The sequence below is a fragment of the Hermetia illucens genome, chromosome 4 (assembly GCF_905115235.1).
Source record: "Hermetia illucens chromosome 4, iHerIll2.2.curated.20191125, whole genome shotgun sequence".
Lineage (NCBI taxonomy): Eukaryota > Metazoa > Arthropoda > Insecta > Diptera > Stratiomyidae > Hermetia > Hermetia illucens.
Genome location: NC_051852.1, coordinates 21,940,393 through 21,956,687, shown reverse-complemented (window position 1 = coordinate 21,956,687; position 16,295 = coordinate 21,940,393). Strand labels below are relative to the sequence as shown.

The following is a 16,295-nucleotide window of genomic DNA, read 5'->3' as shown; positions in this document are numbered from 1 at the left end:
TCAGAGCTGCCATTGAGACCTACCCCAAATTTCAACTGGTGAATCTCTTTGGTCACTCGGATCAATACCACAAAAGCGTATCTTCTAACAGTGCAACCTGACAGCCGTAACTGCATCACAACACACAAGTGACTGTAGTTACAGTAGCGATATATCAGCAAATAGTCGAAACGCACTCTTTTCATTGATTTGAAATAAAATTCTCGAAGTTGTTAGAGACGCATAGAACCTGGAAATACCTGGTCTATGCAAAGGATCCATATCCGAGAATTCTATACACGCTCTTTGGATTTCGTCCCGAACCTCAGCGGAAACATCAACTGGACGATGGAGAAGAGTGCTCCGGCGAGTACTGAAACTGTTGAATGTGACGTCGTGATGCTGTTTATGTCGCCGCCTCTGCCCTATCGACTCTGGAGCCGCGATGACCTCAAGTCGAACACGCTCCCTAATTGTGTCGTTGCGAATAATGAAGAAGTGTTGGCCTGAAACCCGATGTAGAGTCGCGTGCGCGTAATGCGAGAAACACCGGACGAATCTCTGGTGCAACAAGGGACTGTAAGATGTTGTATCTGCCCCCGCCGTTGTTATCTCACAGCAGGAGCGGATGACAAAGAGGTTCCACTTCATTCGCTGCCTACGCGAACCTGCTGAAGTGGTTGCCATGCTCATTATCATGGTGCCTGAACATCAAACCGCCCACGATTAGTAGTTTCGACGCCGTGCTGTCTATTAGGAGATCCCAACCCTGTCACCAAGTCAGACGACTCCCGCCAGTTATTCACCCGGGCTTCAAATTTTTCCTTCTCAAGGTGGGTAGCACTCCTCCAGAAAAACACTAAACTTTCAGGCCTGTTCCGCCCGAAAAGAAAACCAAATCCCAACCGGACTATAAACACCGGATCTGATCCCGGTGCACTTGCACTCAAGCACCTACGAGAGGAATGCCGCAAGTGATCGCACTCTCTCCGCTGCACTCTCTCTTTGACAAGGTGCGAACTTTTGGCTCCACAAATTCCCATGCACCGAATCCAATAAGAATCCGCTCCAGGAGCCAAATTCCGGGCAACATCCCGACCTCCCCCAAATTCCAGCTGAGCCTTTCAAACTTGCATCCCCCAAACGGAAAACGGTTAAAAACGCGGATCTGACGTCTCCCCTTGGATGCTGGCTGCGCGCAACGTCAATGACGACACCGACGAGTGGAGCGAACTGCATCCAACCGTCAACATGTCCACCGCAACCATCGGCAATTGTTAAAAGAAAACTCACCTGTGGAGCGGTGTAAACCAGAAATTTTGAACTACACTTTTTGCACGATCACCAATCGAGCGCGAACCGACAAAAGAACGACGCGAAAAACAAATACTTCACCGCCAAATCGAACCGAAAACGTCCCCGTCACGACGCCATATTTGTTTACTACTGTCATCGGTCAATTGCATTTTCTCCTAATTCATATTGGATAAGTTGGGGTTGTCGGGTTGAGAAAATTTTTTGCGGGACTAAGGTAGGAATTGGGATATTTTTGAATTTTGGGATTTAGGTCGGGCAATATAGTAAATAAGCTTGAATTTATGGAATAATTGGCATTTTGAGCTTAAAGCGTGAAGGAAAGGAGACAAAAACAATTTGTTATAGAGATTTTCATGTAAAACGGTCATTTGGCAAATGTCTTTCTCTCGTAAACACTCAACGCTTCACGTAGCTGACGATCTCCAAGCAACCATTGAATTACGAAACCAACATATGAATCTGACATTTCCCGTATTTCCTCCTATAACCGACAAACGCAATCTATCGCCATCCCGTTTTAATACAAGCTGAACGAAAGAGATCACCTTCGATCTACTACCTAATCAAGTCCGCAAAATTTTGACTCATTGTCGTTTTTCATCGTGGAAAATGGCGCTAGAAGTGGTGTGTTATTCGCGTATTAAAAACACAATTATCGACACCTGATAAGCTCTTGTGAGCGTCGTAAAAATCAAGAAATTCATCACGAATTCATACCGGACAAACGTTGAGAAAGTTACAGCAAACAACTGAGAATCTTCGCGTAGAAATCTGACCCCGGCCAAGGAGCACGGCACAAAGTCACCAGCAAATAATCTACAAGTGGAGGTGCAGCGAGTGTGCTTGTCGCTGTCAGTTTGGGAAACGGGGGAACACCGGGAACGATTGGGTGGCGGCGGATCAGCGTGGCATCTCTAGGCCGTGGTCCCGACAGAGTTCTCCGGATCCAGGCCAAGCTCAGCCCCATCGGAAGGTCTCATCGCGGTCGAAACCGTCAAAATACGCACATTCCTAGTGCGTGGGGCACGCAGGCAGCGGGGCAACGAGGCCACAAATTCACGCAGTAACACGTGAGCATGAGACTCCGACAAGGTGTCGTGTTATTTTCATTTTTTCTCGTTTGACAGGCGAAGGGAAGACACTGCCGCGAACTTGACACCACCGCGACCAGGATGAGTGTGGACACGTACGGACCCAGCTCCCAGACGCTGACCTTCCTCGACACAGACGAGAATGACCTCATCGGGGCCGACACGCAGGGAACGGATTTCGATTTTCGCGACTTCGATCTGCCGTCGCAGAGCCAGACGCAAGCATCACAGATGGATCCTTTGACGGGAGCGAGTCAGGTAAGGAAGTTGCTTTTCGTTGTCTTGTGAAATTTCGCCGCTTGGACGTGCGCTGACTGAGACGCACGGAAAAGCATTTCTCGGAAACTTGGGCTACTTTCCGATAGCGTCGGCGGCTTGTTATCTTAGTGATAACAAAGCGAATTGGGTGTCGAAGTTTAGGCGTTCCAAGAGTGACGAATGGACTTACTCGAAGGCAAATGGACGGCAATTCGGTGTGTAAACTGTGATTGTGATACCAAGTTGAAAATCAGCTGTTTGTCGAGGCTAGGCATTCCGCGTTCGAGTCCAAATGGTCCTCAACAGGTCACCATCAGGCCTAGATCTTTACGATGAACTGCCAAACGCTTAATTGTTTTCGGGAACCTTTCCCTTGCTTACCCGTTTTTCGCCACTGTGAATCAGGAAAAGGTTCTTCAGCCGAACTGCACTCAAAGCAACGATTCACGTTCCCAATCTGACACACTGAAGTGTTAAATTCACGCAATTTTTCCATCAATGTTTCGTGTTCCAAGTCCAAGAATGCTAAAAGTTCACTGTGAGAAGGCAGTTAAGGTATCGCTCACAATCCTCTATAATATGGTGTAATCTAGAAAGGAACACGAAAAAGGTCGTTCCCCCAGCCAGTTTGTTCCCCTGAGACGTACATCGCAGTTTACACTCCAAACGAAATAAGCCCCAGTGTCGGGACTGCCATGGTTAACTTCCTTCCTATTCCCATCGCCGAATTGAAGGTTAAAGTTCGGTTTCTGCTAGTGGCCAACAGCAGTTGTCTATCAAGAAACAACGGGAATCTAACTGTCGTCTTCCATACGAACTTCCGCAAGTCACTTCGATGAATTGCATCTGATTGTCAACTAGATGTGGCATTGCGTCGCCGGGTGATTGAAAGCGTGTTTGTGGTGCTAGTGGACTGTCATCTCTAGATAGTGCAGGAGATTTTGCCGGCATTTTTGATGGGTGGGAGCCACCTGGATGCCCGACGCCTTGCGGTGAAGGCTGCACAGCGAATTGTAACGCAGCAAGTAGGGCTGAGATACATCCGGCGTTGACCAGTTGTAATCTTGTAGGGTAGGTGAATGATTTTACGCGCAGCGCAGTGTTGGACTCCCGCGTCGGAAAGTCGTCGTCCAACTACCAACTAAACGCCTCTCCATCGTCAGAGACCTAGTGTGCATAAAACTCATGTGAAGCATATGAGGCTGATGCTCGTTACTACGAAAGTGAGTATACCATCGAATGGTTGATCCACCTATGCTTTTGGTTGCAAAATTTCCAAAAAAAAAAATACTGAACTGGCGCGTTTCCCTACTGGATGACTTGCGATGATCGACTATCCACTGCCGCGGTCATGGCATGAAGAAAGGAACGGTAACGCACCAGCATCGACGGAGGCAATGACACTGCTGCAACGCATCACTCCGCCCCCAGAAACCGCGCGAGTTCAGCGGAAGAATCCGGGACGTGATCCCGCCAATGGTGTTACCGGGCGAGCCTGACGCTTCGTGTACGCTTTTTTTTTTTTGAAGCGACCACCGGTTCGGCGTGCTTAGAAGCTGTAGCTTCTTCCCCACCATACACACACACACACACCGGTCCGGCGAAAGCTTTCAGTCTTGACAAGGAGACCCATTTTGCTCCGCCCCGGACGTCAAGCTTAAGGGCAAAGAACAGGACTTCAAAGGAGCCATTATATGGTGGGTGCAGCGGCATCCGAAAAGCGTAAACCCTAATGAGGATATGCAAGCAAATTTTAAGGCTCCTGGGACTGCTGACTTCCGGCGTCGTATGTCGGGAAGGTGAAATCTGCTGCAGACGCGAAACCGGGTCGCTGAGTCATGTGCATGCTGGAGTCGCTTAACCCTGCTCTGATACCTAGCACAGGGTCGATGGGGTAGCCGCAGATTCTCCCCGTACACCATTTCCGCGGGGCTGGCCATGAATTTCTCTCGGTGAGCTGTGCGAAGGCTGAGGAGGACGAAAGGGAAGCACTCTGACCACGAAGGATCGTCGCGGGCCATTAAGGCGGCCTTCAGGGTCCGGTGCCAACGTTCCAGCGTAACAGTGGACTGCGGATGGTACGCAGCGGCCATGTAGCGTTTGAAACCCAGGAGCTTGCATAATTCTGAGAAAAGGGTAGACTCAAATTGCATTCACTGGTTTGTGATGATAACGGCCGGTACACCAAAGTAAAGGATCACTTCTCGACAAAGGACCTCCATATTGCTTCAGGCCACCGCATAAACCTGTCGATGCTTGTGAGACAGTACCTGTAACCGTGCGAGTCTGGCAAAGAGCCAATGATATGGAGAAGGATGGTGTGGAAACGCTTGGTTGACCGAGGGAAGAGTTTACGTCCTTGTTCATGGAGGGTCAGAAGTACTTTCCTGTTTCTAACCGGTTCGTTGTCCGGATGCCTGGGTCCGCGGGATCGTGAAAAGTGTGAAATATTTTCTTGCGAAGAGAGGTCTCGCAGAATAAGTGAGAGTTTGAGCCGAAAATAGGAAACTCTTTGAATTGAAATTTTTTTTTTGGGTAGGGTAGGTGAATGCAGTGTTAGACTCCCGGCTCGGTACGTCGTCGGACTACCAACTAAACACCTCCCCATCGTTAGAGCGCTAGCCTGGCACCGTTTGTCGCATTACGTCCCCGAGCCTTAAAATCAGAGAATTCCTTTCACCAACGGGAGGGGAGAGGAAGAAGGGAACTGTCAGTTCAAGGAAACTCCTACCATCCGGCTCCACCGGTCTAGCGTAATGGACAACGCGGCTCCACCTGTAAGCATCTCCTCGACAACGTCTGGAGAGAGATCCTCTGTGTTTAAATAGAGCTGCTGACGAACTCCATCCCACCTTCCACAAGAGAAAAAAGTGTGATGGGCGTCGTCCACAACTTCATTGCAAATCACACAATCCGGAGATCGTGCCTTTCCAATCTTATGCAGGTAAGGCTGAAAACCTCCATGCCCACTTAAAAATTAGGTAAGGAAATAGTCTCACCATGCTTCCGATTCAGCCACGCACCTAAGTTGCCGATGAGCCACGCAGTCCATCTGCCTCTACTTTCATTTTACCAAGAGAGCTGCCACTCGTCTAGAGTGCGCTGCCGTTCTTCACGACCAACAACCTCCCTTGGCTCATCTCCCTTGCACTTGTATATGTCTTAACGCTCCTTAGCAAGAATGGCAACGGAGATCACTGCTGCGATCACCATCAGGGCCGGTTCAGAGACATGAAGTACGCAGACGCCACTCGCAAAGCTCCCCGTCTCTGTACCTGCGTGATGCGTTTACGATATACCTCAGAGCGTCAGCCCATACTTTTGCGCCGTACTTAACGCCGAAACTCCAGCTGCAGCCTTGTTCACTGCTGCTTTAATTTGCTCAAAAAAGCTCATGTTTGAGTCAAGAGTCAGCCCTAGGTACTTTACCGCTGGTTTTGACTCGATTATCGGCTCACCAAACGATGTAGGACGCAGGGTCGGAATTCTCTTTTTAATCAGGATGACTGCTTCGGTTTTTCCAGTGCAAAATTGAAACCATGAGTAGTAATCCATCCACTTACCCGTTGCATCAATATGCCGAGTCTGCTTTGGCCCTGTTCGACAGTGCGTCCAGCAACAAGCGCCGCGACATCAGCTGCATAGCCGACCAGGCGCGACTCTTCTGCCATGGTCGAGTTTAAGTAGACTATCATAGGTAGCGCTCCAGAGGTCCGGCCCTAAGATGGATCCCTGTGCTACCCCCGACGTTTCAGGGAAGCGTTGAATGCGCCGAGCAATACGTCTAGCCGATGTTGGACCACCAGCTGATATATTTCTCCTAGGTTACCATCAGGTCCTGGCACCTTCTTGTTTTCCATGGAGAGCCTGCCTCTTTCAACTCTTTTATAGAGAAAAGTGGCCACCGCCGTCATAATCCCGTACGGGATGCGCAGGGAATTATTCCCGTACAGTGCGGTCTATCTGCTCGGTCTTAAGTAAGCAGAATTTCCGCAGGGCTCTGATTTTTAGGTTACCAGTTTGTAACCGAGTCCCCATGGATCCGCATTCACCTCGTCGACCAGTTCATACCAGCAGCGATCTTTGCTCCTGTTTATTGTGCTGTGAAGTCTTCTTTTGGCAGATCTGTACTGTCAGTATGGTACATGCCTCCTCCTGGTAGTTTAGACGTTGTGTCAAGCGGCAGAGTTTCTCCTTCCGGAGCTTTGTAATTTCCGCTGTCCACCAATATATAGAAGGCTTGATACATTTTGATGTCTTCCTGGGCACGTACGCTCCGCAGGCCGTCGTTATCAGGTCCATAACTAAATTTTACGATTGTGAGCTGCAGCGCCACCAGCCCCAGAAGTACTCTCCAGCGTGGCCCCACCTGCTCCAAAAGTTTCGACAGACTTCCCTTTGTTCACCTTCGCGCGTTCCATGCACAGAAGCACATCAAAAGTTTGTGTCTTCGAAGGCAATGTATTTATGGTTGCTTGCCGAGAAGTCTTCCAGAACTCGCCAGCCGTCCACCAGTGACTCCAACGCGAAGGTTACGTGGTAAGTGCTTCCCTGGCAACCTAGGCACCGAAACGTTGGGGTGAATCCAATGTTTAAAACTACAAGTCCTGTTGTCGCCGTCATTTCGAGAATTCCGCCAGAACATGAAGGCTGGATCGAAAGTCCGGCATCATCTCATTCGATGTTAGACAATGAAAACCGTTACCCCTAAACACCGAATCCAGACAAAGCGATCCTCTCGGCCTTGAGCAAGAACCCTAAGGTGCGTGCCGTCCCGAACCCACAAGGCTGCGGTACCTAACATGTCGGAGTGCCATGAAACTGGCTCGTTGTTTGGGTACTTTTCACTGATGAGCACTAGATCAGCTTTGGTGTCCACAGTGAACTGCGCTAGCAATTCGTGGGTGGTTACACTCCTGTTCATATTAATTTGTAGGATGCGGATCATATTGACCGCGTCCTAGTATGCGCAAGGTCCTCATCAGATGCGCCACGGTCCCTGCATAAGAAACAACTCTCCTTCTCGTTGCAGGTATTTGTTTTATCACCTGCCTGACAGCATTTCCGGCACGTTGTACTTTCGTCAGGTCCCCGACAAATTGCAGTTGTGTGCCTGTAATCCAAACATCTGTAACATTTGGTTAGGGCGGCCCGGATTTGTATCCTACACACTACGCAACCAATTCTGATTTTCCCGCTATTTAGAAGTTTCCTCGCGTATTGCTATGCAACTTCCACCAAAGTGAGTTTTTGGTGTCGGGAGTTCACAGAGATGATGTCAATCCGGACATTCGCGCTTGATGGCATCTTCTATCTCGTTTTTTTTTTCTGTGAGGCAGTCAACGTCTCGGATTTTTAGGCTAGAAACCATAAATTTCTCTCTTAGAAACCCCTTAACTGCTCCACAAAATCTACCTTCATTTATTGTTCTCGGGCCTAATTCGACTAGGACTCCACCACCCTTCGTTTTCCGAATGGACGACACTTCCGCTTAGCTTGATCTTATAACGGATTATCTGAGGATTTCCGCAAAGGTCTTGCCTTCCGTCGGCTTATTAGGCAGAGCTGGCGGTCTAGTCCTCCTTCGTCTCTCCACACTTTCTTTTCGTGCTTCATCCTTAGTGTCCGCCTTAATTTTAGGTAGAGTTTTTTTATGATGACGCGGGATGCTGTTCCCTTTTGTCCCTCTCGTCTTCTTCTTTTTCTTCTTCAGATGACTCTTCCTCCTTTTGTGTTTTTCCAGTTCGATCTGCAACGGGCTGTCTGCGATCTGTTTAGCGCTCGCGGTGTTATCAGCGAGAGCCGCAGTTGCTTCTGCTTTTCATGTATTTTCTGTTACTCTCCATATCCGCCTGTGGTATGAAAGTCTGTCCAGGAGCTCCTCCAGCTCCATCAGTCCATTTTTCACGCCTTTGCTGCCGTTTCTTTAGAAGAAGTCGGATTACAGCCGGACAACTTTTCTTTTTCTGCTTTTGCCACTTCTTCCTGGTTTACGAACGGCCCTTTTGTCAATGATGAATCGGCTATCGGAGAATTACCAACTTTCGCCGGCTCAGCTTTCTTCGGCAAAGGGTTTCTTTCTTTTTGGCGATTTGCTGGGTACGAAGGGGTTCACTAATTCCCCCCCCCCCCTTTTCCCCGCGTTCTCCCCTACCTTATCTTGAAGAGATGTCAAATGCACTTCTCGGATCCCCCCCCCCCCCCCCCCCCCCCCCCTTTTCCCCGCGTTCTCCCCTACCTTATCTTGAAGAGATGTCAAATGCACTTCTCGGATCTCATTGCCGAAGGCCTCAGAGCATGCGTCTACTGCCTACTGCATCATAACCAGCAAGTAATTGGGAATACAGCTTTTTCCGGCCCCACTACAAAGAGGTTCTCCGTGACCATTTGGTGTTGATTTGGATGACAGTGTTGCTGCCTCGTCTGCCTCCTCACCATCTTAGAGCATTGCGGGTATATGGACAGAAGGATGAAGGCGATTTTACTGGGCAATTTTGTCTTACTGAAATCTTCGCTTCCGTCAATTAAAAAAAAATGCTAAAATCTTGTAGGCGCGGCATAAAAACGGTTATTGATTTAATTACTTTCCCTGTAAGTCAGCTCAAATATCCGTTTATTTTGAGGCCCGTAAGCTAGTCACGAAATCGTCAGATTATCCCCTAACAGCTCTTCCCTTTTCTTTTTGTTACAGATGAACGGCTTAGGCAGACGCCTCGAGGTGCACAACAACATCTCAGCCATTACCAACGGCATAGCCGAGCTCCAATTCGAGGACGAGGATGAGGAATCAGTGATGCCTTTGAAAGAACTACCGAAACACGCTTGTAAATATTGTGGCATTCATGATCCCGGCACCGTGGTTATGTGTAACATTTGTAAAAAGTGGTTTTGTAATGGTCGCGGAAGTACATCCGGATCGCATATTGTTAATCATTTAGTTCGTGCCAAGCATCGGGAAGTAACCCTACACAATGAAGGCCCATTGGGCGAAACTGTTCTGGAATGTTATTCATGTGGTGTGAGAAATGTATTTGTTTTGGGTTTCATTCCGGCCAAAGCTGACTCCGTTGTTGTATTGTTATGTCGGTAAGTCATGGAAATCTTTTTCAGAGTCACAATCCGCTCCTCTTCAAATCTGAGCTGGTTAGTAGCCATAATTTTCACATCTTTCTTTCCCTACTTTTCCCAACTCAGCCAGCCATGTGCCGCTCAAAACTCCCTAAAGGACATGAATTGGGATCAAGAGCAATGGAAGCCGCTAATATCGGATCGATCGTTCCTAACGTGGCTCGTTAAAATCCCCACAGAACAGGAGCAGATGCGAGCCCGTCAAATCTCGGCCGCACAAATCAACAAACTCGAAGAACTGTGGAAGGACAACATCGAAGCGACGTTCCAAGATCTAGAAAAACCTGGAATCGACGCGGAACCGGCACAAGTTCTGCTTCGCTACGAAGACGGTTATCAATATCAGAAAATCTTCGGTCCATTGGTTCAGCTCGAAGCGGAGTATGATAAGAAATTGAAAGAGTCTCAGACACAGGAAAACATCGAAGTTCGCTGGGACGTGGGATTGAATAAGAAAACTATCGCCTACTTCACATTGGCGAAAACTGATGGTGATATGAAACTTATGCATGGGGACGAGTTGAAATTGCGTTATGTTGGCGAATTGCATAAACCCTGGAACGGTGTTGGACATGTTATCAAAGTCCCAGACAACTATGGCGAAGATGTAGGATTAGAACTGAAAGTAGGCCAAGGAGCGCCGATAGAATGCACATCGAACTTTGCTGTTGACTTTATCTGGAAGTGTACGTCTTTTGATCGAATGCAACTGGCGCTACGCAAATTCGCCATGGACGATAACTCTGTTTCCAATTATATTTACACAAAATTGCTAGGCCATGGCCGTCCTGATGGCACTGACGAGATAACCCTGCGTGGAAATCTACCAAAGCACTTCAGTGCTCCAAATCTACCAGATCTAAATCGTTCTCAGGTTTACGCTGTGAAACATGCAATCCAACGATCCTTGAGCTTGATCCAAGGACCTCCAGGCACGGGAAAAACAGTTACTTCTGCAACGATTGTCTATCAGCTTGTCAAACAGAATGGTGGCACCGTTCTGGTATGCGCTCCCAGCAACACAGCCGTCGATCAGCTTACCGAGAAAATCCATCGCACCAATTTGAAAGTTGTTCGTGTCTGTGCCAAGTCTCGGGAAGCCATAGACAGTCCTGTAAGTTTCCTGGCACTGCACAATCAAATCCGCAACATGGATACTAACGTTGAATTGAAAAAACTACAACAACTCAAAGATGAGACAGGCGAGCTGAGTTCAGCGGATGAGAAGCGTTATCGAGTGCTGAAAAAGGCGTCGGAACGAGAACTCCTTGAAGCCGCCGATGTGATTTGTTGTACTTGTGTAGGTGCTGGTGATCCCCGCCTGGCTCGAATCAAGTTCTCTTCTATTTTGATTGATGAAAGCATGCAGTCGACGGAGCCTGAATGTATGGTCCCTGTGGTGCTAGGCGCCCGACAGTTGATCCTTGTCGGCGATCACTGCCAGCTGGGACCCGTTGTGATGTGTAAGAAAGCTGCAAAGGCTGGATTGTCGCAAAGTTTATTCGAACGCCTGGTCGTGCTAGGGATTCGGCCATTCCGCCTTGAGGTTCAATACCGTATGCACCCAGAACTCTCGGAATTCCCTTCGAACTTCTTCTACGAAGGCAGCCTTCAAAATGGAGTGTGCGCGGATGAAAGGAAGTTGAAAGTAGATTTTCCCTGGCCACAAAATGACCGTCCAATGTTCTTCCTAGTTACTCAAGGTCAGGAGGAAATCGCCGGCTCGGGAACGTCGTACTTAAATAGAACGGAAGCCTCGAATGTGGAGAAGATCACCACGAGATTTTTGAAGGCTGGCGTGAAGCCAGAACAGATTGGCATTATTACACCGTATGAGGGACAGCGAGCGTACTTAGTTCAATATATGCAGTACCAGGGAAGTTTGCACTCAAAGTTGTATCAGGAGATTGAAATTGCGAGCGTTGATGCTTTCCAAGGACGTGAGAAGGATATTATTATCATGTCTTGTGTGAGATCGAATGAGCATCAAGGCATTGGGTTCTTGAATGATCCTAGGAGGTTGAATGTGGCATTGACACGGGCTAAGTATGGCATTATTATCGTTGGAAATCCTAAGGTTTTGTCGAAACAGCCGCTGTGGAATCATTTGCTTAGTTTTTATAAGGAGCGCAAAGTTTTGGTGGAGGGATCGCTAAATAATTTGAAAGAGTCGCTTATTCAGTTCCAGAAGCCTAAAAAGATAGTGAACACTTTGAACCCGGGCACTCATTTCATGTCCAATGTCATGTACGACGCAAAAGAGGCGATGATGCCCGGTTCGCTTTATGACAAATCCGGTGCCTTAGGCTATGCCCATCCTCCGCAACCTCCCGTCAACCAAATGGGCTACCAAGCTCGCAATATACCCCTGGAAATGTTCCATCGTGCACACCGCGACTCTATTAGTTACATTTCCCCGGAACACGCCCAAGCCGCTAATATGCCCGTACCCGTGGGCATCTTCATGAACATGAACAATATTCCGCCTCGATTCTACAATCGCCAACAGCAGGCCATTCAGGCAGTGAAACAGGGACGTCGACCAGTTAGCAAACCGACTAAAACTCAAATGTCGAGGGTACGAGGAGCTAGCCAAGTTGGCGGACCGCTTACTCAACAAGGAATGTCGCAGAATATGAGCCAGCCTGGTTTCAGCCTTTCGCAACAACCCGAACTGTCACAGGACTATGGTCAGATATCGCAAATGGAGGGGATCTTGTCACAGGATTCCACATATCAGGTGAGTGGGGGTCCCTTTTGAGTTCGAATTTAATTGAAGATGTCTCTCGTTGTGTGGACGTCCTGTTTTATGTTTTCTCTTTTTTGTTTCGCCTGCAGGGCCACGTTGGCGAGAGAATGGCTTTCGGTCTAACAAATCCAAATCAATACTCGCAGCCATACTGATAGAGGGCCCGACGCCTCAACATTTACAAAAAGTCTTCTAAAAACACTTGAACGAAGATGCTAGACTGCAAAAACTTGCAAATGGTCGTGGCTTTCAATGAAGAAGATGTTGATGATAACAGAGAAACGAGAACGAGATGAAATTTTGCAATAAAGAGCAACAAGGAAAACAATTAGCGCAAACAAAACACTACGAACAAGGAACAAACGTCAGCAGGAGCAACATCGGCAACCAAAACCAAACCATCTACTGCGAATCTCAGTATCATCACATTTATTCGACAATTAATGTTGATTGAAATTTTTAATGGGTTCAAACGTGAAAAACTGGCACCAATAAATGATTCTTGATTATAACAAACCAACAACTATCACAATTCTTCGAAATAAACCGCATTTAAAGCAAAAAAAAACATCAAAACGGATACCAATAACGATGGATGGAAGCAGTCGACACATGAAAAGCAAAAGGAAAAAGGGCAAAGGAGAATATGAACGTTGACACAACTAGCGATAAATAGAATAGAATATCGGGCGAGAAGATGACTCGAAAGTGAGGAGCAAGAAAGCTGTCACCACAGGTGAAAGGGCGACAAATTGTGGGAGATACGACGACAACCTCTACCAGCGACGATTACGCTTTCAGTTGTACATGCGCGACACCGTCCTGTAGTAGTAGTAGCTGTCTCAGAGATGCGGACGGCGTTTCCGGTATTCATCCGACGTGGAGCGAATTGAATGTCTGCACTAACTTGAGAGCAAGGAATCAGGTGAAATGTTAGGAAACTATCGAAGCCAGGACGCACCGCAGATTGTCGAATTGCTCTTCTACCATCAGCGCAACGAAAACAGTAGCGGAGAGCGACCTACTGATGCCTTACGCAGAAGACGCATTGCAAACAAGGGTCCTCTTAGTCTCCGTCTTTTCTTGCTTAAGAGCAGATATGTATACGCACAGCTTGCATTGCAGCTACGAAACGTCGTGAATGTCTGGAACGAATCGTCGTTGAAGAAGACCAGCAACTGCTTTCTCAGTCATCCCCACAAAACAAATTTAAGTTCTTTTTACATTTTTTCTTTATGAGTTTCCCCATCAGAAAAACAAAACATGAAATAATGACTCTGGAACGATTTGAAAGCCATGAAAGTGGGGGTCGTCCCCACTTCATGTTGAAAACAATGAATTTGAAATTACTTCACAAATGGAGAACAGGAAAATATCCAAATATATTTTTTTAGAAAAAACTTTTGTATGTAAGTTTTACGGCCCCGTCTTGTTTGAGATCCACAATGTAATGCGCGTGTGAACTCCGACACAAAAACACAAACAAATTCAACACATGAAATTTGAGAGCTTTATTGATATTTTTGTAGAGAGATGATCCATGAATCCTTATAACTTACTCTTATCCCTTCCGTTTTTTTTTTTCTATTTGGTAATTAGAAATGCGCTTCCGAGCACATACACACACATTCTTTGTACTATTCCGTTACACATGCGCAATAGAACAACACCAAAAATGTTACCACGTCTAAAATGCATAGAGTTTGAAAGGAAAGAAAAACAAGCCTTGCTTAGATCAAAACTCGCAGGATCAACAGATCACTATCCACAGCTGAAATGATTTTAGTTTTTCTTTTACTTTTGATCCGTTTTCCCCCTTTTTTCGTATTGTATGGAAAAGAATGTTAATAATTATTTCTCTCTTTTTTGTTGCTAAATAAAGAATTATTCGTTTTTTTTTAAAACCGTGTTTCATTTCGCTCGTGAAGGGTCCGAAGTCCATCCTTCCGGAAAGTTGCCAGTTAGTGGTCCATAGAAACTAATAACTACATGACAGCGTCTACAGCATTACAACAATTGTCAGCAATTATTTTCCAGCATAGCAACAGAGGCGTATATCCAAAGTCCGTAAATGAAAAACGAATTGTATTCCCCAGTCCTCAGCTCCAGCTTCTGAAGTTATAAATGCAAAATATTCAACTCAGTGTAGCCCCGAAGTTTGCTGGGCTAAGTAGGTATCAGTACCTGCTCCAATGAAGCCGATTAGCACTGTCCGTGGTCATGTCCGGTGTGGTAAAGCCAGGCGGCAGAGTCCAGCTGGTTCCGATCCAGCCCGCAAAGGATTGGCTGATGGTTTCTCACTCATCTACGCAGGTTCGGTGATGCGAATTGTAGGGTATGCTCAGCCCTTGGGTTGGCACAGGTGGACGGCATTCGCCATCTGAGGTCCGCAGCTGCTAAGTAGTGCGAATGGATTCCACTCCTACCCGTCACCAACGGGACACAGACTGTACCCACCGAAGGATTGCAAAGAGCAGAGCCCCGACTGGCCGATACGGCAGCCCGCTCATTCTCCTCTATGTTCCTGTCATCGGAAACCCAGAGGAGGGTGACTTTGAGCGTACCGTCCAGACTGTTCAGCGTGTTTCTGCACTCCTCCACCAGCATGGAGGATGCCGCCGCTGAATACAAGCCCGTAATGGCCGCTTAACTTTCGATCAGAATGACTATTAACGCTTGAGGCTCGCCACTGTCTGCATCCGAGAAAACTTCCGCATCGACTCCACAGGCCATCTTTGATCCGTCGGTGAAAAATACTGTGTCATAGCCTTGCAACACACTGTCCTGGCTAGAAAGTCCACAGCAAAGTTTCTCATGAAGTTCGGCTTGTGTCTGGCGTAATCCGTGGGAGACACCCAGAGTTCTCGAAGTACTTCGTCACATCAACATCCGGACTCACGTAGGCTAACAGCACTGCACGGTACAACGTATTTAATATGGATATCAAGGGGGGAGATGTAGGGGTACATTGAGAATATCCACCGGGCAGAACTGCAGTTAGGTTTCTTTGAATTCTACTAAGCTTCACTCTATAATTTTTTCCTCGGCGCCTGCCACCGCACAATAGAACCGTAGATTAGGATAGGACGTAACACGGCTGTGTAAATCCATTTCCTTGCAAAGGTCCTCTTACAAGCATAGAAGGTTATATAGGCCTTCTTAACCCTCGTTTCTATATTCAATTTCCAATTTGGTTTCGGATCCAGGATTACACCCAGATACTTTACATTGGAGGAAGGAACCAATTTTTGTTCATTTAGCCGCGAGAGATGCCATTCGGATACCCTTGTCTTGGTGGCGAATAGCATTAACTCCATTTTGTTTGGATCTATGCCGTCCACAGGCACACCTTTCCCAGTGCTCCTTCCATGGTGTCACTCATAATGAGAATTACATCCCTGACCACCTTAACACCACTCCTGTCCAATATCCGTGGAATTTCGTCCTCCACTATCAAGCAGGGCACCGGTGAGATGGCGCCACCCTGGGGCGTACCTCTGCTCACAGCTTTGGTCAAGTAGCTACCTCTCAAGTCAGACGGGATTATCCTGGTTCTTAGCATGGATATTATCCAATGCGTCAGATACCCATCCTATCCAGTACTGCTTAAATCTTCGTTGATGAAGTTGGTACTAACTTTGTCGAATGTTCCCTCTATATCCAAGAAGATAGCTAGAGTGTACTGTAGTGACCGCTCAACTGTGCCAATTACCTCGTGGAGAGCGATTTCTGTGGATCTGCCTTTGAGGAAGGCATCCCGGGGCTTAGAGCAA

The 16,295-nt window shown here is 47.4% G+C and overlaps 2 protein-coding genes across 2 annotated transcripts in view; one reads left to right on the top strand and one right to left on the bottom strand.

Moving 5' to 3' along the window:
- LOC119653379 (phospholipid-transporting ATPase ID) overlaps window positions 1-1,401 on the bottom strand; it is a 324,122-nt gene extending 322,721 nt beyond the window's left edge. The window contains exon 1 of the mRNA XM_038057925.1: window positions 1,273-1,401. The gene's annotated coding sequence lies outside the window, so the exon portion shown is untranslated. The remainder of the gene's footprint in view (window positions 1-1,272) is intronic.
- A 478-nt stretch (window positions 1,402-1,879) lies between these two features.
- On the top strand, window positions 1,880-14,421 carry LOC119653714 (regulator of nonsense transcripts 1 homolog). Its single transcript, XM_038058595.1, has 5 exons — window positions 1,880-2,366; window positions 2,424-2,645; window positions 9,337-9,731; window positions 9,840-12,513; window positions 12,612-14,421. Exons 2-5 carry the CDS (start codon window positions 2,469-2,471, stop codon window positions 12,675-12,677), a joined length of 3,312 nt encoding a protein of 1,103 aa, XP_037914523.1. The 5' UTR covers window positions 1,880-2,366; window positions 2,424-2,468; the 3' UTR covers window positions 12,678-14,421.
- The last annotated feature ends 1,874 nt before the right edge of the window (window positions 14,422-16,295 follow it).